The sequence below is a fragment of the Ovis aries genome, chromosome 2 (assembly GCF_016772045.2).
Source record: "Ovis aries strain OAR_USU_Benz2616 breed Rambouillet chromosome 2, ARS-UI_Ramb_v3.0, whole genome shotgun sequence".
NCBI classification, from domain to species: Eukaryota; Metazoa; Chordata; class Mammalia; order Artiodactyla; family Bovidae; genus Ovis; species Ovis aries.
This window is the reverse complement of record NC_056055.1, coordinates 121,908,129-121,931,000: the sequence shown is the minus strand read 5'-3', so window position 1 is coordinate 121,931,000 and position 22,872 is coordinate 121,908,129. Positions and strand designations below refer to the sequence as shown.

The 22,872-nt window shown below is 37.5% G+C and overlaps 1 protein-coding gene across 1 annotated transcript in view; it reads right to left on the bottom strand.

The window, feature by feature from the left end:
* TFPI (tissue factor pathway inhibitor) overlaps positions 1-22,872 on the bottom strand; it is an 87,857-nt gene that overhangs the window by 39,006 nt on the left and 25,979 nt on the right. The window contains exon 2 of the mRNA XM_004005355.6: positions 5,293-5,426. Within this exon, the coding sequence (XP_004005404.3) occupies positions 5,293-5,401 (109 nt within the window). The 5' untranslated portion in view covers positions 5,402-5,426. The remainder of the gene's footprint in view (positions 1-5,292; positions 5,427-22,872) is intronic.

Here is a 22,872-nt window from a genome sequence, read left to right as displayed (position 1 = left end):
ACACTATGTGGTACCTCTGACTAAGAGATGGCTCACCATGTGTCACTGAATTATCATTTTATGTTTATCTACTCTAGATAGGGCTGACCAAATTTTGACTTATCAGTTTTATAAATGTCCGATCTTATAATCAGATCTCAGAAGTATGTCAATAATTTTGAGAAGTGAGCTAGAATACAAGTATTCTGACATTGTGAATTGTAGAGGTATATTCCATTATTTCAGAAATCCCTAGGGCTTCCTTGGTAGCCCAGTTGATAAAGAATCCGCCTGCAATGCAAGAGGGCTGGTTTGATTCCCGGGTCAGGAAGATCCCCTGGAGAAGTGATAGGGTACCCACTCCAGTGTTCTTGGGTTTCTCTGGTGGCTCAGATGATAAGGAATCCACTCGCAGTGCGGGAAACTTGGGTTCGATCCCTGGGTTGGGAAGATCCCCTGGAGGAGGGCATGGCAACCCCCTCCAGTATTCTTTCCTGGAGAATCCCCATGGACAGAGGAGCCTGGGCAGGCTATACCCATACGGTAACGAAGAGTCGGACACAGCTGAGTGACTAAGCACAGCACAACACAGCATAGCACTTCTCATATAATACGATGGTCCTGATTCCCAAGTTACAGTTATTGCGGAACTTTACAGACACCAAATCATTGCAGCCGTTCTTCAGACAAGCACCTTTAAAGAGGACACCTGTAGAACGTGGAAAACATTGCCTGATTTGCCATATACTGTATATGTAGGGGAACTATTCCTTATAATAATTTTATCAGGTTTTCCTCATTGATAATTGCCAATATTTTTGACTTTTCATATATGTGATGCTCTTTATCATCATGCCAAATTTTTAGTTCACATTTTATGTTTTAAGGATAGAAATAATAGCCTATTTTCAACCTGCTATTTAGTAATCGTGCCACCAGGTGGCGGCAGTGCACCACACACACAAACGGTAACTGCTCTGCAGTAGTAGCAGAGTCTGGGTAGGAAAGACAGCAAATGGTTCACGGAGATGACTGTGCGCCTGACATTTTGCAATTATGTTATTTAATAACCACAACAGCCATCTGAATTAGGCATCTTTATCTCCTCTGTGCAAATTATAAAATAATACTGCACAAATGAACTTCTCAGTTCACACTCTAAGTGATGGCTTTAGATCTGACCCCCAGATAATTTTATATCAGATATCTCACACCTTCTTAATCACTGAGTAATACAGTCACAGATCTGTGTGACTGAGATTCCTTAATTGACATTTAGATCAAGAATGTTGATTGAATTTTACAATTTATACTCAATAAATTTTTCTAAATTTTACTTTATAAAAATTAAAAGTTTTTTTTTCTTGTTATTCCTTTTTCTAAAAATTTTTTATTTTGTATCGGGATAGGGCCAATTAACAATGTTCTGATAGTTCCAGGTGGACAGCAAAGGGACTCAACCTATACATATACATGTATCCATTCTCTCCCAAACTCCTCTCCCTCCCAGGCTGCCACATAACATGAAAGCAGGTAATGGTTTTATAGCAATTTCCTAAAGAAAGCACTATGAATTAATTTGATTAACATATTTTACTAATTATTATCTAATTATTCATTTTTACCATTCAAATTTTATGGTATTTCTTACACAAATCCTGCATTAGAATATGCTTTATTCTTTTGTGCAGTGAGCATGTGACCTCCCACTTGAGCAGCATCATTCCTGATTGGGGGAGTGATCACGGGGCTCCTTTAAACACAAAGCCATGCCACTACTAAAATTGGATGAACGTCTGTCTTGTTTTCACTTTTTACTTTAGATAAACCTTTTCAAAAGTTAACAGCTGTGTGCCGATCCTGTGTGTCTGGCACCGAACTGTCACAGCAGGTGTGACAGAAGCCTAAGTGTCAGTGACCTCCTCCCCACGCCCCCACTTCATGGCGCATGCAGACACTCAGACTTACTTATATAAATATTAAAGAACTTCAGGATGCTGTGAGCATGTTTAATAAGATACTTCAGCTGCTCTGAGGGGGTCAAGAGTAACTTTCCTTCCTGAGACTTGAAGAAAGCATTGGCTGTGGTAAGGATCTACCTAAGGCCATGCAACTGGAAAATGCACACAGGGCAATGTAACAGGAATTCAATCTGACGTATTGAAATAAACAGAATTATGGTTCACATGTAATCATGTTCAGAATTGATTTCTTGCATTTTATTTTTCACAGTCTGAGGATTACAATTCCACTCTTCCTCCCCCCGGTCCTGGGGTCTTGAGGGGAGGGCTCAGGGTAATATTTGGGGATGTGCCAAGTCCTTGTTTGTTAGAGTCCTCCTCCTCCTGGGATTTGTCTGGAAACCTGGAGCTTTAAGGTAACTTACTACCTGGGAGTCTACATGCTACTTGACTCTCTCACTAAAAGACTGGTTTCTCTGGAAAGATAGAACACAGACATGTACTCTGCCTTCTCTGTGCTAGGATATGTGCCAGCTGCTTTTATGCAATTTATATAACAGCCATCTGACTGTAGTCATTTACATCACTTATTTATAGATTAGGATACTGGGAGTCAGAGAGTTTATATAAACTCATCTAATTTTGCAAAGCTGCCATGCGACAAACTACAAATGCATACTTAGGCCCATCTGATTCTAAGTGTTATGAAATATACTTGCTTTTCTCTAAATGTTCCCTGATAGTTTTGTCTCTCCTAGTCCACAGGCATTTTTTTTTTTAAAGAAAGTTTTCACCATAATTTTTTTGTCATTTTTGTTTTATCAAGAAGTTTCTCTATTTCATCCTCCCTGCTGTTTGACTTAATTTTAAAATGTCTACTATTGACTTATGACAGAAGGCATAAAATCTCAAAATGTTTTTCAATAAAATACTAGTACATTATTTCACTGAATTTCTATAAAATGATGGCGTGACCATGGCATAATGTAATAGATGATATCTCCAAAGTTAAATTGAGACAGACACTGTGTTTAATCACTCAGTTGTGTCCAACGCTTTAGGATCCCATGGACTCTAGCCCAGCAGGCCCCTCTGTCCATAGGGATTCTCCAGGAAAGAATACTGGAGTGGGTTGCCATGCCCTCCTCCAGGGGATCTTCCCAATCCAGGGACTGAACCCAGGTCTTCCACATTGTGGGCAGATTCTTTACCAGCTGAGCCACCAGGGAAGACTAAGAATACTAGAGTGGGTAGCCTATCTCTTCTCCAGGGGAACTTCTTGGTCCAGGAATCGAACCAGGATCTCTGGAATTGCAGGTGGATTCTTTACCAGCTGAGCTACCAGGGAAGCCCAGAGACAGACAAAGCATCAAGCTAACACAAGATTAATTGAAAACAAAACAAAACCAAAACTGCATAAGTCTGTGCAGCCAGTCAGCTAAGTGGTCTTCACATCTGGCTTTACAATCAAGGTTTTTTCTTATCCAGCTGGATTTGGTCTGTATTTACCCAGATATTTTAAACTTGGGTTTAAACATTGATGGATTAATTTTGTTTTCTTGGCTGACTGTGGCAGTAGCAACAACTTCAGGAACCTCCTGATTAACTGGTATTCACTTTCTCAGCCTAACTGAGAGAACTTCTTGGACTAGGTGAATACTGGGAAAACGTGGACTCTTTCTCCTCTCACTTCCTAAAATGGGATTGCTTGCTTTTCTCCTATTAGGATTTACTTTAATCTCCGTATTCCTTCTCTACCTACCTCCAGAATATTAAAATTTTAGCCATCCCTTTTTTGAGAAATGAGCAGAATGAAGGATTAGATCTCATCTTTTTAGTGATGACATTCCTACTTTGATAAGACACATAATGGTTTTTAACTTTATTAAATAACATTCCATCTTTAGGAAAATTTCTCAAGAATATATTTTTTTCTAGTGTCATATAACAATAAGCCTCTACTCTTCACACATGGATAGGATGTGACTGACACTTTGGATCCCAGCTGGGTTTGCTTCTCATCTACCAGTCAGCTGGGGCTGCTGTAGGCTAGGCTTTCTTGGGTGGGTGGAGTTCAATCTATGGGTCCAGCTGGGTCAGACCTTCAAATCTGTGTCTGATTTCAAATCTGCTCCCAGTGTCTGATTCTTGGGTGCAGGCTGAAGTGGTGTAGGATGTACATCTGCACTTCCCCGGGCCACACTCTCAGACAGCCAGGTGTAGATGAGGCCCCCTCTTTGTATCAACAGCAGCACCCTGTGCATGCCTCTATCATTTCACTTACTACACTGTACTGAAATAACCTGTCTTCCTTGTGAAATCATGACATTTTGGAGAACCCAGTCTCAGTCATCTGGTCTTCCCTAGCATCTACCAGAGTTTCAGACACATAAGATGTATTTATTCAATCTGTATCAAAGGGAAGTACACTGAACAAAATCACACGAAAGAGCCGTAAGAGATGAAATAAAAAGGTATTTGTGGAAATCGTTTGTACATCACAAACACACATATGAATAGAAGCTTTCATGTTGTTCAGTCTCTCATTATTAACCATGAGTTGAAGTTTCTATCAATAATTTACTAATTTGTCACAAAATAGTACTTTTAAGAAAGAAAGAAATCTATAATAATGATCACTACACAGTCTCCTCCTTGTTCTATGGTTTATGGTTAGAACAGTTGACCCTTGAACAACACGGGTTTGATCTGCGTGGGTCCACTTATACAGACTTTTTTTTTTCAGCAGTCAATACTGCAGTAGGGCATGATCTGCGGTTGGCTGAATCTGCATGCAGAACACCAGACATGGAGGAATTGTGGATACAGAGGGCTGAATATAAGTTACATGTGGATGCTTTACTTCACTGATGGTGCACCAGCTCCTGCATTGCTCAAGAGTCAACTGCATTTTCTTTTTAAGCTCAGAACTCTATGGGAGTAGAACTATCTTCTATTACCCCCATCTCCTGGTATCCAGCTTGGCTGTATTCTCACACTGGTCTCGTCTGAGAAGTTCTTGTTTGAGGAATATGAAGACGGGAAGGAGAGAAAAACTGAAACCTTCAATGCCTGCTGTTTCCTTTTCCTTCTCACACTTTCCCCAGTCAAAGGTGACATCAAGGTTGGTAGACAGCTATATCTATATCATTTTTTGTTTACTTGCAATTTTCCAGAGATACTTCAGGTTTTAATATACAATCTGAGAAATGCGAGATCTTCTTCCCTAAAGTGACTGTTTTTGTACTAAGGTTTTGGAAAAGTATCATTTCAATAAAACTTCTTTTTCTTCAAGAAGAAGAAAAATATTTTAATTTTTGGATTAAAAGGATGAATGGTTCTAACACTTTACCTGTAATGTTTGTATATTCTTCACCTTCCACAGGAACGGCATCAAGAGGGGCAGAGGCACAGCTAAGCAGCAGACATACAGAAACCCCCCAAATCTGTTCTTTCTTCATTATGTTAATGAAGATTCAGAGATGTCTGAAATATAAAACATAGATATACCGAATGAATAGAGAGTTGATGTGGATTTATACACAATTCAGTAGGAATCTTGTGTATTCTCATACATCTCTGTTCATGAATTCCATAAATCATATTCAAAACATGTGTGTTAGCATTCAGTATTGTAGACACACATAATTTCAATGCATATAGCTAATAATGTTCAAACACACAGGTCATATTTCAGTCTTGAAAATACACACTTAAATAGCAATAATTGAGACATGGGTAATGCTAATCAACATGACTAAGTATGTATTAAGATCCATTTTCATATGCTATTCTATTTGCCACATCTTTTTCATAACTATTCTTTTCTGAGTCAGAACTATTTTTATTTGAAATTTTCTATCATTTTTTGAATACAACTTTCAGTTTCTGATTCCTCTTTCCCTTTGCTACCATGTTCAAAACAGAAATACATTTCTAAATGTTCATCTTGCTGCTGCTGCTAAGTCACTTCAATCGTGTCCGACTCCGTGCGACCCCATTGACTGCAGCCTACCAGGCTCCTCCGTCCATGGGATTTTCCAGGCAAGAGTCCTGGAGTGGGGTGCCATTGCCTTCTCCAAATGTTCATCTTTGTTTCCTTTAAAATATATTTCTGTTTTTATACAATTTCCTAACCAGATTTTCTATGAGATTGCAAACAGAACTGTTGAAAAAAGAAATGCCTTAACATTATAGCTAGTTGTTTGCTCCGATTTTTCTCCACAATTTAGGGAGTTATCTCATGCAAAAGAGTTTCACAGAAAAGTGACTTTAAGTGATAAATCAACACATTTACAGCCTATAGGAAACAGATTTCAGGAGAAGAGTGAGACTTCCTGTTTCAAAATTATTTAAAGATCCATAGCAAAAAATAATGGAAAAGCACACTTAAAGGCTATTTTTCCTTTGTATTCAAAAGTGGAAGGAAATGTGTAATGTTCATGCAGCATGGGCAGAGAAAAGAAGAGAATGCATGCACATTCTCAGTCGCTGCTGCCATGGGAATCAGGAAGGAAAGAGCAATGTTATCAGTACATGTTCACAAATGCAGGAACTGATACTCCATCAAAAACAATTTAGAGAGTATTTCGTTTATGTCTATAGTGGATCATTGCTACAGCATACATCATTAAAGTGTAGTCTTAAATAATAAATAAAGTGATAAATGACAATTTGCATTAAACTTCATTAAAATCACCAGTGAAATGGATAATCCTATTTTCTCACGACACTGCAAATATGAAAATTATATTTGGTAGCAGTGCTATATACCTCCTAAATCATATCATGAAGTACTTGAATCCATATATATATGTATTTAAATGCATGCACAAATATACATATGCACCATTGGTCTTTGACCAATATGGATTTGAACTATGTGGGTTCACTTATATGTGGATTTTTTTCAATAATAAATGCTATAGTACTACCTGATCGATGGTTGCTTGAATTTTTGGACTTGGAACTGCTGATATAAGGAAACATGACATGAAGGAATTTGCATAAGGAGGGCCTAGTCAAAACAGTATGACTACTTTTCTTCCCGGACTAGGTTCACAAAGCTTGAACGCAGAAATGATAGGGAAGTGTCCCACTGCTGAACCAATATGCTTGAGGTCAAAAGCTACAGGAGATTAGCACATATTTGGTGGATTCTATAAAAATATGAATATGTCAAAATATAAATATGTCAAAACACTGCAAATATTAATGTAAATATCTGAGTTTAAGGGTGGAGTGGATAGGTGTAGCTCCCAGGAGAAGTGGGTTATTGCTTCCAGAAAAAAAAGGAGTTGAACAGAAAAAACTATGAGTATGCTATTTAACAAGCCATAGCTAGTTACTGACTGATACAGATCTTAAATTCAAGTGAGCAAACTGCTAGTTCAGTGCTCTTTTTTCTCCATAATATTGCTTCTGAAAAGTGACCAAAAGCATTAAATAATATAATTTCTAAGAGCAATGTAGAAGACTGATTTGGGTGCACCACTGAAAAGAAATAGTACAACATGTTATAACATTCATAAAATTGCAATTTGTGGTGATCAGAGAGAACTGAATTAATTATATATTATTTTAATTTACTTATTTTTTAAATTTCAAGATGCATTACATTGCAAAGTGACAAGATAAATAACAAACCCAAACTGAAGCTGTGTACTGATTGACTCATTTCTTATTACATACTTGTACCTTTCTGCACTCTACTGTCTTAATAGCTGACCCTGTTAAAAATCTGTATTACCCAATCTAGTATCATACACAAAAATTGACTCAAGAGAATTCAACCATCTAAATGTGAAAGGTAAAACATAATAAATGTTAGGAGAAAAAACACAGGAGAATATATTTATGATGAAGTTGGCAAGCATTTTTGAATCAGGATATAGACAGCATCAATTAAATACAATAAAATACTGATAACTGTATTTCATAAGAAATTCTGTTCATCAAAGGAAACATCATTAAGATATTGAAAAGGCAAGTTGTGAGGAAGTATTTGAAATTCATATATCTTAAGATTATATATTGAAAATGTATAAAGAACTACAAATAAATATGCAATTAAAAATGGATTAAAGATTTGTTAAAGAAATTAAAATGGAGGAAGTCTAATTCAGGCTTCAGAAGCAGGACAGCAATATCAGGCCTCTGACCTGCTTCTGACCTGCCTGCACACTGCCTGCATGCTGAGCCTACTGGCAAGCACAGCAAGTCAGGCAGCACTTTAGATAAGAAATGGTCTTGAAATCTTGTAAACCCCCAGGGCCTGGCCAGCTCCTCCCTGTCCCCTCTACCCCCAGGCCTAAGAAGTCTTAAGACTTACAAGGTGAGAGAAACAGCATTGTAAAAGTTAAAGTTATACCAGAGCTGCATTTTTGCGTGCAAACTGGTGACAGTATCAGGTTGTGCCCTGGGGTACAAGCGATTGCAATTTGAAGTCTTGCCAATGCGGTGGATGCACTGCCTGGGACCTTTTCCCAACTGGGACTCCAGATTAGTGTGAACAAGGGACTTCCCAGCACTGTTCAAATCTGGATACTGGATGGAGGAATTTGAGGATGTATGTGCTCTTATTTTTCTCTGTTGTCTCTACATTTCTTCTTTTAATAATTGTATACTGAAATTAAGTTGGGCTTCCCAGGTGGCATTAGTGGTAAAGAACCTGCTGCCAATGAAGGAGATATAAGAGATACACGTCTCATCCTTGGGTCAGGAAGATCTGCTGAAGAACCGCATGGCAACCCACTCCACTGTTCTTGCCAGAAGAATCCCATCAACAGAGGAGCCTGGCGGGCTACTGTCCGTAGGGTTACAAAGAGTTAGACATGACTGAAGCAACTTAGTGTGCACACATACTGAAATTAAGTCAAATAATCTATTAAATATAAAAATTATTGTGTGTGATAAGTGGTTTCTTTTGTTAATGAACCCTTAAACCTAAAATAAAAGAAAACATTAGCAAAACAAGTCTGTATAGCAACTTTCCAATAGATTATATATATATAGCCAATAAGCATAGTAGAAGATGCTCAACATTATTACTCATCAAAAAATACAAATTAGCACTATTGTGGGGGATACGGCAACTAAAATGAATAAAAATTCATAATACAAAATGTTGGTTAGGATGTGAACATTCAATTGTTGGTTGGATTATGCTATGGTCTGACTGTGTTTCCCCAAATCTTGATGTAGAATTCTAACTCTCATAAGTTTTGGTATTAGGAAGCATTTCAGAGGTAATTAGGTCATGATGGAAGGGATTAGTGTTTTTATAAAGAGATCACACAGAGGTCCCTTGTACCTTCCATCATGTAAAGTCACAGCAAGAAGGCATCAGTTGTGAACCAGGAATAGAATCTTCACTCTTAATAAATCCCATTTAATTTGTAATCTGACATCAGAAGTTGTTTAAGCAAGAGTATATTGCATATATGTGTTGAGTTAGTGACTAATTGTATATAATAATATGTTAGACACTAAGGGATACTCAAAAAACTAGAGAAAGCCTTGACCCTTAAGGAATTTATGCTCAACCAATTGAATTCTATACATAAGTAATGTTAAGTGCCAAGATAAATTGTGAGAATATCTTTGCATATACTAGGCACATAGTAGTGAACAATAAATGTAATTATTTACCTTGAATAAAAATAGTATTTATATACTGGGCAATAAACTAGAAATTCTAAGTTCAGCACTGCCAGCAATCTAAGTAATCTTTGGAAATAAATTTATGTTTATGAACCTGATTCATAAAATGCAGGACTTGGAATAGATTGTCCTTAATTTCCATTTCATTTCTAAAATTTATGCATTTGAAGTAACACATTTTACTTACTTTGCAGAATAAATTATGGTTATATTGCATAACATTTTATAGTCTCTTTAATGATAATTTGCAGCATCTATTTTATCATTTTAGTCAAGGTATGTTCTTAGAATACCAGTTAAGCAAGAATGTTATTAGTTGTTACATTAAAAAGAGTTTCATAGGCTAACATATATTTATATCTGTTTAACTTTTTATATAGGTTTCTCAACTGTAGGATTTTTAACAAACACAATATGGTAATGTGCAATGGTGTCCTCTATGGGAGATACAGAAGTGCATTTCTAAATTTTCATGTCAAATATCTATTTTCCCATAAAATATTTTTAGAAAATATCTTGAGAGATAATGCTACAGAAAAGAAAAATTCAGATTTTATAAACCAGAAAAACATTAAAAAAATTATATGATTTTTCTACTAACAAAGTCCACAAAAATGGAGAGATGTTGAGAGGACAAAATTATAATTGGAATTAACAGCTAGAATGTTGCAAATCAGATTGAAATTATGAACAGAGGTTTATCAGTGGAATTAAAGATAAAGGGGCAGATACCTTGAATTACTATTGATAAAACTGAATATAGAGTCATTGAATATACAGAATGTGGACAGAGGATTCAATTAAATCTTGAGTGAACTGTTGTGCTAGTCATACAACTGAGTAAATTAATGTAAGTATTGATCAGTGTGCATACTAGGGACAAATTTGGTCGGGACAGATTACATTTGAGATTGTTTTCTAAGTGGAACAATGTTAAGGGCAGTTAAAGACACAAAGCAAAGCAGAAGCTGGGAAATGTTTTGCAGTATTCCTAACATCATCATGAGGTTAGATCATTTCAACAAGGGGAAAGTCTAATCCCAGCTCCTCTTTCAACGTTATCTCCTGTCAGGTTTTTTTTTTTTTTTTTTTTTTTTGGTAATCACTTGACTTTATGGAAACTGCCTACTAATCCTTTGGTTCAGCTGAAGCGGTTGATTCTTGAGTAAACCATACTCATTCTAGATTTAGTACTTTAAATTAGTTATTTCTTGTTGTGGGAATACTCTTCTACAAGATTCCAGAATGAAAGACTCTGTCCTTCTAGTCAGAACACTTGTCAGATATCCTCTCTCCAAAAGACCTTCTTTGAGTATCATATTTTAAAAGTAACAACTACCAGTTCCTCTGTTACTGTTCAAATAACTTGTGTGTGTGTGTGTGTGTGTGTTTTAAGATTTTTTGTCTCTTCACTATTGAGTTGTAGGAGTTCTTTATATATTATGGACATACGTTCTTTGCCAGCTCTGTAATATGAGCAGAGTTGTGTCCTCTCCACATTCATATGTTGATATCTTAACCCGTTAGTGCCTCAGAATGTGACTGTATTTGGAGATATAAGGCTTTTGAAGAGATAATTAAGGATAAATGAGGTCCTTGCGGTGGGTCCTAATTCAATATGACTGGTGTCTTTACAAAAAAAGATGAGAACACAGACATGCCGAGAAAGACTGACTATAAATAAACCAAGGAGAGAGGGCTTAGATGAAATCAATGCAAGTGACACCTTGATCTCAAACTCTATTGCCTCCAGAACAGTGAGAAAATACATTTCTGTTGTTTAAGCCACCCATTTTGTCATAGTTTGTTCATGGCAGCTCTAGTAACCCAGCACAGACTATAAAGCATCAAATACCAGTTGTATGATTAACTAATTATGTAAAGTTGACAATATGTTTATCATTACTTTCTCTCTATTTACTAATTTATAGACTGGGTATTTTACTAAAACCTATTTCATAAGGTGTGTGGATTAAATGGAAGAGTCATTAGAATGATAACTAATTCCAGATGTCAGCTATCATAATCATTCTAAGTAATCCTTGCCATCATTTTGAGTATACTGTAAAAATGGAAGGACAATACTCATGGACCTGATTCTTTACTGAAAAGATCATCTCAGACTCTTTGAAAGTCTAAAAAATTGAAAATATAGCACTGATTTGTAAAGACCTTAGGCCCAAACTGAGAGACGTTTTTGTTCTAATTTGATTAGGAATGGCAGTTGTCATGATGGAGAGTTCGGACAAAATGTGAAGCTGTTGATTCTTGAGCTTCTTCTCCCTTCTTCTTCTGGAGAAGGGAATGGCAAACCACTTCAGTATTATTACCTTCAGAACCCCATGAACAGTATGAAAAAGAAAAAGATAGGACACTGAGATATGAACTCCCCAGGTCGGTAGGTGCCCAAAATGCTACTGGAGATCAGTGGAGAAATAACTCCAGAAGGAATGAAGAGATGTAGCCAAAGCAAAAACAACACCCAGTTGTGGATGTGACCACTGATGGAAGTAAAGTCCAATCCTATAAAGAGCAATATTGCATAGGAAGCTGGAATGTTAGGTTCATGAATCAAGGCAAATTGGAAGTGGTCAAACAGGAGATTGTAAGAATGAACATCGACATTTTAGGAATCAGAGAACTAAAATGGAGTGGAACAGATGAATTTAACTCAGATGACCATTATATCTACTACTGTGGGCAGGAATCCCTGAGAAGAAATGGAGTAGCTGTCATGGTCAACAAAAGAGTCCAAAATGCAGTACTTGGATGCAATCTCAAAAGTGGCAGAATGATCTCTGTTCTTTTCCAAGGCAAACCATTCAATATCATAGATATCCAAGTCTATACCCCAACCAGGAATGCTGAAGAAGCTGAAGTTGAATGGTTCTATGAAGACCTACAAGACCTTCTAGACTAACACCCAAAAAATATATCCTTTTCATTACAGTGGACTGAATTGCAAAAGTAGGAAGTCAAGAAATATTGGAGTAACAGGCAAATTTGGCCTCGGAGTGCAGAATGAAGCAGGGAAACAGCTAATAGAGATTTCCCAAGAGAACACACTGGTCATAGCAAATACCCTCTTCCAACAAAACAAGAGAAGACTCTACACATGGACATCACCAGATGGTCAATACCAAAATCAGATTGATGATATTCTTTGCACCCAAAGATAAGAAGCTCTATACAGTCAGCAAAAACAAGACTGGGAGCTGACTGTGGCTCAGATAATGAACTCTTTATTGCCAAACTCAGACATAAATTGAAGAAAATAGGGAAAACCACTAGACCATTCAGGTATGACCTAAATCAAATGCCTTATGATTATATAGCGGAAATGACAAATAGATTCAAGGGATTAGATCTGATAGACAGAGTGCCTGAAGAACTATGGACGGAGGTTCATGACATTGTATAGGAGACAGGGATCAAGAACATCCCCAAGAAAAAGAAGTGCAAAAAGGCAAAATGGTTGTCTGACGAGGCCTTACAAATTGCTGTGAAAAGAAGAGAAGTAAAAGGCAAAGGAGAAAAGGAAAGATATACCCATCTGAATGCAGAGTTCCAAAGAATAGCAAGGAGAGATAAGAAAGCCTTCCTCAGTGATCAATGCAAAGAAATAGAGGAAAACAATAGAATGGGAAAGACTAGAAATCTCTTCAAGAAAATTAGAGATACCAAGGAAAAGTTTCATGCAAAGATGGGCACGATAAAGGACAGAAACTGTGGACCTAACAGAAACGGAAGATATGAAGAAGAGGTGGCAAGAATACACAGGACTGTACAAAAAACATCTCCACAACCCATATAATCACAATCGTGTGATCACTCACCTAGAGCCAGACATCCTGGAATATGAAGTCAAGTGGGCCTTAGGAAGCATCACTACCAACAAAGCTGGTGGAGGTGATGGAATTCCAGTTGACCTATTTCAAATCCTAAAGATGATGCTGTTAAAGTGTTGCATTCAATATGCCAGCAACTTTGGAAAACTCGGTCTTGGCCACAGGACTGGAAAAGGTCAGTTTTCATTCCAATCCCAAAGAAAGGCAATGCCAAAGAATGCTCGAACTACCACAAAGTTGCACTCATCTCACACTCTAGCAAAGTAATGCTCAAAATTTTCCAAGCCAGGCTTCAACAGTATGTGAACGGTGAACTTCCAGATGTTCAAGCTGGACTTAGAAAATGCAGAGGAACCAGAGATCAAATTGTCAACATCTGCTGCCTCATCGAAAATGTAAGATAATTCCAGAAAAAACATCTATTTCTGCTTTATTGCTTATGTCAAAGCCTTTGACTGTGTGGATCACAACAAACCTTGGAGAATTCTTAAAGAGATAGGAATACCAGAACACATGGTCTGCCTCCTGAGAAATCTGCATGCAGATCAGGAAGCAACAGTCAGAACTGAACGTGGATCAACAGACTTGTTCCAAGTAGGAAAAGGAGTATGTCAAGGCTGTATATTGTCACCCTGCTTATTTAACTTATATGCAGAGTACATCAGGAAAAACGCTGGGCTGGAGGAAGCGCAAGCTCGAATTAAGATTGCCGGGAGAATATCAATAACCTCAAACATGCAGATGACACCAACCAAAGGGGAGAAAGTGAAGAAGAACTAAAGACCTTCTTAATGAAACTGAAAGAGGAGAGTGAAAATGTTGGCTTAAAACTCAATATTCAGAAAATGAAGATCATAGCATCTGGTCTCATCACTTCATGGCAAATAGATGGGGAAACAGTGACAAACTATTTTGGGGGGCTCCAAAATTCCAAAATCACTGCAGATGGTGACTGCAGCCATGATATTATAAGACCTTTGCTCCTTGGAAGAAAAGATGACCAACCTAGACAGCATATTAAAAAGCAGAGATGCTACTTTGCCAACAAAGGTCCATCTGGACAAGGCTAAGGTTTCCCGGTAGTCATGTATGGATGCGAGAGTTGGACTATAAAGAAAGCTGAGCATGGAAGAATTGATGCTTTTGAACTGTGGTGTTGGAGGAGACTCTTGAGTGTGCCTTCGGCTTCAAAGAGTTCCAATCAATCCATCCTAAAGGATATCAATCCTGAATATTCATTGGAAGGACTGATGCTGAAGCTGTAACTCCAATACTTTGGCCACCTGATGTGAAGACCTGACTGATTTGAAAAGACCCTGACGCTGGAAAAGATTGAGCGTGGGAGAAGAATGGGAAAACAGAGGATAAGATGGTTGGATGGCATCACCAACTCGATGGACATTAGTTGAGTATACTTTGGTAGCTGGCGATGGACAGGGAGGCCTGGGGCGCTGCAGTCCATGGGGTCGCAAAGAGTTAGACACGATTGAGCGACTGAACTGACTGATGATAGTTGAAAGGTTAGACATACAAATCTTAATCTACAGTGAATGCTTTTGTAAGAATTCAAGTCTTTCGGAGCTAGAAATATTTTGGCAATTTAGCTTTGGTGACTGGCTGAGCACATCTCAAAGGAAATGGTAATGGGTAATGGATCAGAACCTGTGGCAAGGGTCAAAGTGCAAATAGCTCACAAAGTATGGAAGAACATAGTAAGCTGGAAGGGCTGCATTAAATGTTCACTACATCTTTTTTGGAAAAGTCTATAACAACATGGAGGCAGTTATTATTCTATTCTATCATTAGTTTTGGGTACAGTCTTGTTATTTTCTCATCTTATAAATTTATCTGGAAAGAATCATGTGTTTACATATACATTATCATCACAATTCTTATATAATTTAAACTTTTTAGTTTAGATTTTCTTTATCACATATCATTGAACTTCTCCTTTTAAAAATTTTTACTCTTAAAATTAAGCCAATGAGTACTTGGCCATATCTGAAAGAAATTTCATTTTTGCTGCTTATTTATTTGCAGTATACTAATGAAAAGACAGGGAGACAAAACATGACAACCAGGAAAATATAAAAAATTGTAACTTGAAAAAATAATTCCAATTTTCTACTCAGCAGTAGCTAATGTCATTATCTTCTTGGTGTTTAGTGCTTCTGTCTACTCAGTTTGGCTGATCCCTGGGGGGTTGCCCACTGACACCTGGAGCCTGTTTTTATCTCTAACCTTTGTGTTTTCTCCAGTGTTTCTCAATTTGGGTGAATTTACGGAACCCTAATACCAAGGATAATGAATGAAGAAAGGAAACATAGGCATAAATCTATAGTAAGGGGAGGAAGAAAAGAGTCCTGTTGAGATTCTAAGTTTCCTATTTCTTTTCTTATGTTTTGAATTTACCTTTTATAAGTAGTATTTTTCAACTAAAAATCCCAAACTATTCATAACAATTAGAGTCTGTAAATGGATTTTTGTTAAATACATTTCTCACTAGACTTCTAACTCTTGTTCCTGATAGTTACTGAGCTTGCATAATCTCAGTGAGAGGTTTGAGAACCAGATTTTTCTCAGGAAAAAAGTATTTTCTAAATAAATACATTGTGAAAATGAAAATGTTTGGACAGTTTCCCGAGAGATCTAAGACTGTGTAACTGCATATTTGCCAGATATCAAATTTTAACAAGTCAGTACGGAGCCTTCTTTATCTCTTTATTAACTACCCATCCCTCAAATTCCACATGCCTGAGGCATTGAGTCTTCACTATAAGGGATATTTTGGCATCAGGATTTTTTAATTTATGATCCACAATTAAAATAAGATCAAATTTCCTGAGGCTCTGGCAGTATGGTATATTCACTACATTCAGAGTGATAATAGAAGTACAAAGCTATATCATTACAAAGTATTTGCATTTTGTAATGATGTATTTAGGTAATACCTGAATGGTGTCTAGTGGTTTTCCCTACTTTCTTCAATTTAAGTCTGAATTTGGTAATAAGGAGTTCATGATCTGAGCCACAGTCAGCTCCCGGTTGTTTTTGTTGACTGTATAGAGCTTCTCCATCTTTGGCTGCAGAGAATATAATCAATCTGATTTCGCTGTTGACCATCTGGTGATTTCCATGTGTAGAGTCTTCTCTTGTGTTGTTGGAAGAGGGTGTTTACTATGACCAGTGCATTCTCTTGGCAAAACTCTATTAGCTTTTGCCTTGCTTAAATCCATATTTCAAGGCCAAATTTGCCTGTTACTTCAGGTGTTTCTTGACTTCCTACTTTTGCATTCCAGTCCCCTATAATGAAAAGGACATCTTTTTTGGGTGTTAGTTCTAAAAGGTCTGTAGGTCTTCATAGAACCATTCAACTTCAGCTTGTTCAGCGTTACTGGTTGAGGCATAGACTAGGATTACTGTGATATTGAATGGTTTGCCTTGGAAACGAACAGAGACCATTCTGTCATCATTTTTAAGATTACATCCAAGTACTGCATTTCAGACTCTTTTGTTGACCATGATGGCTACTCCATTTCTTCTCAGGGATTCCTGCCCACAGTAGTAGATATAATGGTCATCTGAGTTAAATTCACCCATTCCAGTCCATTTTAGTTTGCTAATTCCTAGAATGTCAACATTGACTCTTGCCATCTCCTGTTTGACCACTTCCAATTTGCCTTGATTCATGGACCTAACATTTCAGGTTCTTATGCAATACTGCTTTTTACAGCATTGGACCTTTCTTCTACCACCAATCACATCCACAAGTGGGTATTGTTTTGCTTTGGCTCCATCCCTTCTTTCTTTCTGGAGTTATTTCTCCACAGATATCCAGTAGCATATTGGGCCCCTCTGAGCTGGGGAGTTCCTCTTTCAGTATCCTATCATTTTGCCTTTTCATACTGTTCATGGGGTCCTCAAGGCAAGAATACTGAAGTGGTTTGCTGTTCCCTTCTCCAGTGGACCACATTCTGTCAGACCTCTCCACCATGACCTGCCAGTCTTGGGTGCCCCACATGTGGCTTAGTTTCAGTGAGTTAGACAAGGCTGTGGTCCATGTGATTAGATTCACAAGTTGTCTGTGATTTGGTTTCAGGGTGTCTGCCCTCTGATGCCCTTTCACAACACCTACCATCTTACTTGGGTTTCTCTTACCTTGGATGTGGGGTATGTCTTCACGCCTGCTCCAGCAAAGTGCAGCCACTGCTCCTTACAATGGACGAGAGGTATCTCCTCACGGCTGCCCCTCATGACCCTTATGATTATACAGTGGAAGTGAGAAGTAAATTTAAGGGACTACATCTGATAGATAGAGTGCCTGATGAACTATGGACGGAGGTTCGTGACATTGTACAGGAGACAGGGATCAAGACCGTCCCCATGGAAAAGAAATGCAAACAAGCAAAATGGCTGTCTGGGGAGGCCTTAAAAATAGCTGTGAAAAGAATAGAAGTGAAAAACAAAGGAGAAAAAGGGAGATATAAGCATTTGAATACAGAGTTCCCAAGAATAACAAGGAGAGATAAGAAAGCCTTCCTCAATGATCAATGCAAAGAAATAGAGGAAAACAACAGAATGGGAAAGATTAGAGATCTCTTCAAGAAAATTAGAGATACCAAGGAAAAGTTTCATGCAAAGATGGGCACGATAAAGGACAGAAACTGTGTGGACCTAACAGAAACAGAAGATATGAAGAAGAGGTGGCCAAAATACACAGAAGAACTGTACAAAAAAGATCTTCATGATCAGCTATTCACTATGGTGTGATCACTCACCTAGAGCCAGACATCCTGGAATTTGAAGTCAAGTGGGCCTTAGAAAGCATTGCTATGAACAAAGCTAGTGGAGGTGATGGAATTTCAGTTGAGCTATTTCAAATCCTGAAAGATGATGCTGTGAAGTGCTGCACTCAATATGCCAGCAAATTTGGAATACTCAGCAGTGGCCACAGGACTGGAAAAGGTCAGTTTTCATTCCAACCCCAAAGAAAGGCAATGCCAAAGAATGCTCAAACTACTGCACAATTGTACTCATCTCACACACTAGTAAAGTAATGTTCAAAATTCTTCAAGCCCGGCTTCAGCAATACATGAACTGTGAACTTCCAGATGTTCAAGCTGGTTTTAGAAAAGGCAGAGGAACCAGAGATCAAATTGCCAACATCCACTGGGTCATCAAAAAAGCAAGAGAGTTCCAGAAAAACATCTATTTTTGCTTTATTGACTATGCCAAAGCCTTTGACTGTGTGGATCACAACAAACTTTGGAAAATTCTGAGAGAGATGGGAATACCAGAACACCTGACCTGCCTTTTGAGAAACCTATATGCAGGTCAGGAAGCAATAGTTAGAAGTGGACATGGAACAACAGACTGGGTCCAAATAGGAAAAGGAGTACGTCAAGGCTGTATATTGCCACCCTGCTTATTTAACTTCTATGCAGAGTACATCATGAGAAATGCTGGACTGGAAGGAACACAAGCTGGAATCAAGATTGCCGGGAGAAATACCAACAACCTTAGATATGCAGATGACACCACCCTTATGGCAGAAAGTGAAGAGGAAACAAAAAGCCTCTTGATGAAAGGGAAAGAGAAGAGTGAAAAAGTTGGCTTAAAGTTTAACATTCAGAAAACGAAGATCATGGCATCCAGTCCCATCACTTCATGGCAAATAGATGGGGAAACAGTGGCAGACTTTATTTTGGGGGCTCCAAAATTACTGTAGATGGTGATTACAACCATGAAATTAAAAGACATTTACTCCTTGGAAGAAAAGTTATGACCAGCCTAGATAGCATATTCAAAAGCAGAGACATTACTTTGCCTACAAAGGTCCATCTAGTCAAGGCTATGGTTTTTCCAGTGGTCATGTATGAATGTGAGAGTTGGACTGTGAAGAAAGCTGAGCACTAAAAATTGATGCTTTTGAAGTTGGAGAAGACTTTTGAGAGTTCCTTGGACTGCAATGAGATCCAACAGTCCATTCTAGAAGAGATCAGTCCTGGGTGTTCTTTGCAAGGACTGATGCTGAAGCTGAAACTCCAATACTCTGGCCACCTCTTGCAAAGAGTTGACTCATTAGAAAAGACTCTGAATCTGGGAGGGATTGGGAGCAGGAGGAGAAGGGGATGACAGAGGATGAGAAGACTGAATGGCATCATCTACTCGGAACTCCAGAAGATGGTGATGGACAAGGAGGCCTGGTGTGCTGCAGTTCATGGGATCACAAAGAGTCGGACATGACTGAGTGACTGAACTGAACTGAACTGAATGATTTATTATTTTTTCAAGTGGTTTCTTATTTACTAGGTTACTATACCCTGACAATTATGCTGTGCAGCCAATGGGGCATTTATATTGAATTTATGTTAGAAATACCATGATTTGTTTTCCAACCTCATATGCCTAGATGGCGAGTGAGAGACAGAGACAGGGCAGGGTCCCAAAGCATCCTTTAAATAAACAAGATTTGTGGAACAAAGACTGAATGCAATGTAGTAAACTATAAATGTATTAATTACTTAGTCTATATTTATTTCTTTTTAAAATATACTTTTATTATGACTTGAAGAATGGTTAGATAATATCACCAATGGGAATTACAGGATAAAAATTGATTTCTCAAAAAAAAAAACCTTATTTATCTTTTTGCTAATCCCACAAGTACAGTTAATTGATGAATGCTTTTTTCCTGTGGTCACTGTTTTAATTTTTGATTCAATATGTTGCCTAAAGGTTTTCTATTACTAGCTTTAATGCTACACTTCACTGGTGCTTATACTTATTATTATGTAAATATTTCCGCGTCACTCTATCCATATATATGCGTGGGGGTTTTGGCCCAAGCTTTAACAAACCATACAGAAGGGAATAGGTGATAAACCTTAGAAAAACTAGGGGCTTGCCTCTCATACCTGGGAAAAGGACACAGGTTCACCCATCGGTCAAAGCCTGAATGAATAGATTAGAACAAGCCTACACAAAGGATCATCTAAAGGAGAACTTAGAAAATCTGTTAAGTATCATATTTTCTCTTTTTTCCCAAACTTTAGAAGAAAGAGAAACCACATATACATTCATTTTATAAAATCCTGGCTAAAGATCAGTGTCAAAAAGAACAAATTCCTGTTTTATTTAAGTCTCATTTCAAACGTAATTATAGTCAGCTCTTGAGTTATTTGGGATTAATTTTCACATTGTAGATTATGTCTTTGTTTAGAATTTCTTTCTAGATGTCTGCTTTTAAGCTACTTTTTTCCCCAGGGGGTGGATAAATTACAGTTTGTCACTTTAAAGCATAACACAAAAAGCAGTTTCCAATGAGCCTTAATTATTATTTCTTTCTCATTTATATTTCACACTCCCTCTAGAATAATGTTTTTAATTTATCCTCATTTGATAGGGGAAATAAATGGTGGTTCAAAATGATAAAATAACTTTTTTAAGAAAACAGCTTGTAAGTGATTGTGTAGATGTATTAAGTCTAAAGCAAATTCCTTGGTTATCACTTTATACTGTCAGATTAAGAAAAAAAAAGGTTTGGTAAAAGAAAATTTAAATATTAGTAAAGGTTATATTTGTACACCTCTCTGTGGTTTAGTGTACTTTGTTGTAATAAAAACAGTAAATACAGATTTCAAAAAGACACTGCAGATTTGATTAAGGCAGTTACCATCTTACAATGGATTTATGCTCCAAACCATGTTGGTGGTTGTAAGTTTTTGGGAACTCTGAACATGCAATATTATATTATTATTATCATAATATTATTACATGAAGTTTATGTTCATGTGACAGCTGGTTAAAAAAAAAAAAAAAAGAATAAAAGAGCCTCAGTGTTTAAGGAAGGTAACCATCAATGACCTAGTCCAGGTTTGAGGTCTGGCAAAAATGCTATGTGATAGTTGCTTAGTTGTGTCCAACGCTCTGCAACCCTATGGACTGGAACCCACCAGCTTCCTCTGTCCATGTAATTCTCCAGAACAGGGGATCTTTCCAACCTAGGGATCAAACCCGAGTTTCCTGCACTGTAGGCAGATTCTTTACCACCTGAGCCACAAAGAAAGCCCTGAAGAATGTTGACTTAGACCTAATTCAAGGTAGTTTTTCTTTGCTATCACTTCAAAACAACCAAAAAGGCTTGGATAGATCTTTGTTAGGTAAGTATACAAGTGATTTTGTGGATAAAGCTCACAGCAGCTATCTTAGTCTACTGGGCTACCATAAGACAATATCTTGAACTACTCAGTTGGCCAAAATATTCATTCATATTTTTCCATAACATTTTATGGTAAAACACAAATGAGCTTTTTAACCAATACGATAGACCACTTCAACAACAGAACAAATTTCTCACACTTCTGGAGGCTGGTAAATTAAGACCAAGGCATTGGTAGGATCAGGTTCTTGGGGAGAGCTCTCTCCTTGGCTTACAGAAACTGCCTTCTATGACCTTACATGGTTTTCCTCTGTGTGTTTATATTGAGAGAGAAAGAGCTCACTCTTTCTTCTTATATAGTCATCAATTCTAGATTAGGACACCACCCTTATGACCTCAATTTAACATTAATTATCTCATATAATGGAGAATGAAATGGCAACCCATCCAGAGTTCTTGCCTTGGAAATCCCATGAACAGAGGAGCCTGGTGAGCTACAGTCCATGGGGTCACAAGAGTCAGACTTAACTTAGCCACTAAACCACCATCACCACCATCTCCTAAGAGTCCTATTTTCAAATATAATAATATTGGGTGTTATGGTTTCAACATATGAATTTGAGGTGGGAGGAACACGATTCAGTTCATATCAGGAGTCCTCCTAGTTTCTTAAGTATCTCTAAATTTGGTGAGTAAATGTTTCAGAAGGGTAACTTCCCTTTTGTCATTAGACTGTGGGAAGAGATACAGCAGCCCTGGAGTTTGGTTTCTAATGTATAAGCCAGTTCTTTTCTTCCTGCATAATTATGGGCCACGATGTTCTATTTCTTGTTGTTTAAAATGAAGACTGAGACAATGCTGGCTATGACCTGCCACATTCCTACATAAGAAGGATGCTTAGTACCCAGTTCTGTCAAATTATGTGTTTTTGTTGGATTTTTGTTGTTATTTACAAAGAGAGGATATGTGTTTTGGGAAAACTGTTCTCTATAATCTCTTTTAGGAAGAAAGTATCAAAGTTCAGAAGAAGGAAAGACTTGGCAGGTAAAACAGACACTCACTGCTTTGCCTAATCCCCTCTCTGCTTCATTTCTCAACTGTAATCACAAATCATATGTTCCTTGTAACTTGAAATTAGAGAATAATGTTCCCTCAGCCAGTCTTGGGGGCTAAGTATGAAATTACTGAGTTTTCAAATTGAATTTTTTCATAATTTTGCATAATACAGTTTATTAAATTATCCTAGGGGCCTGAAAACTAA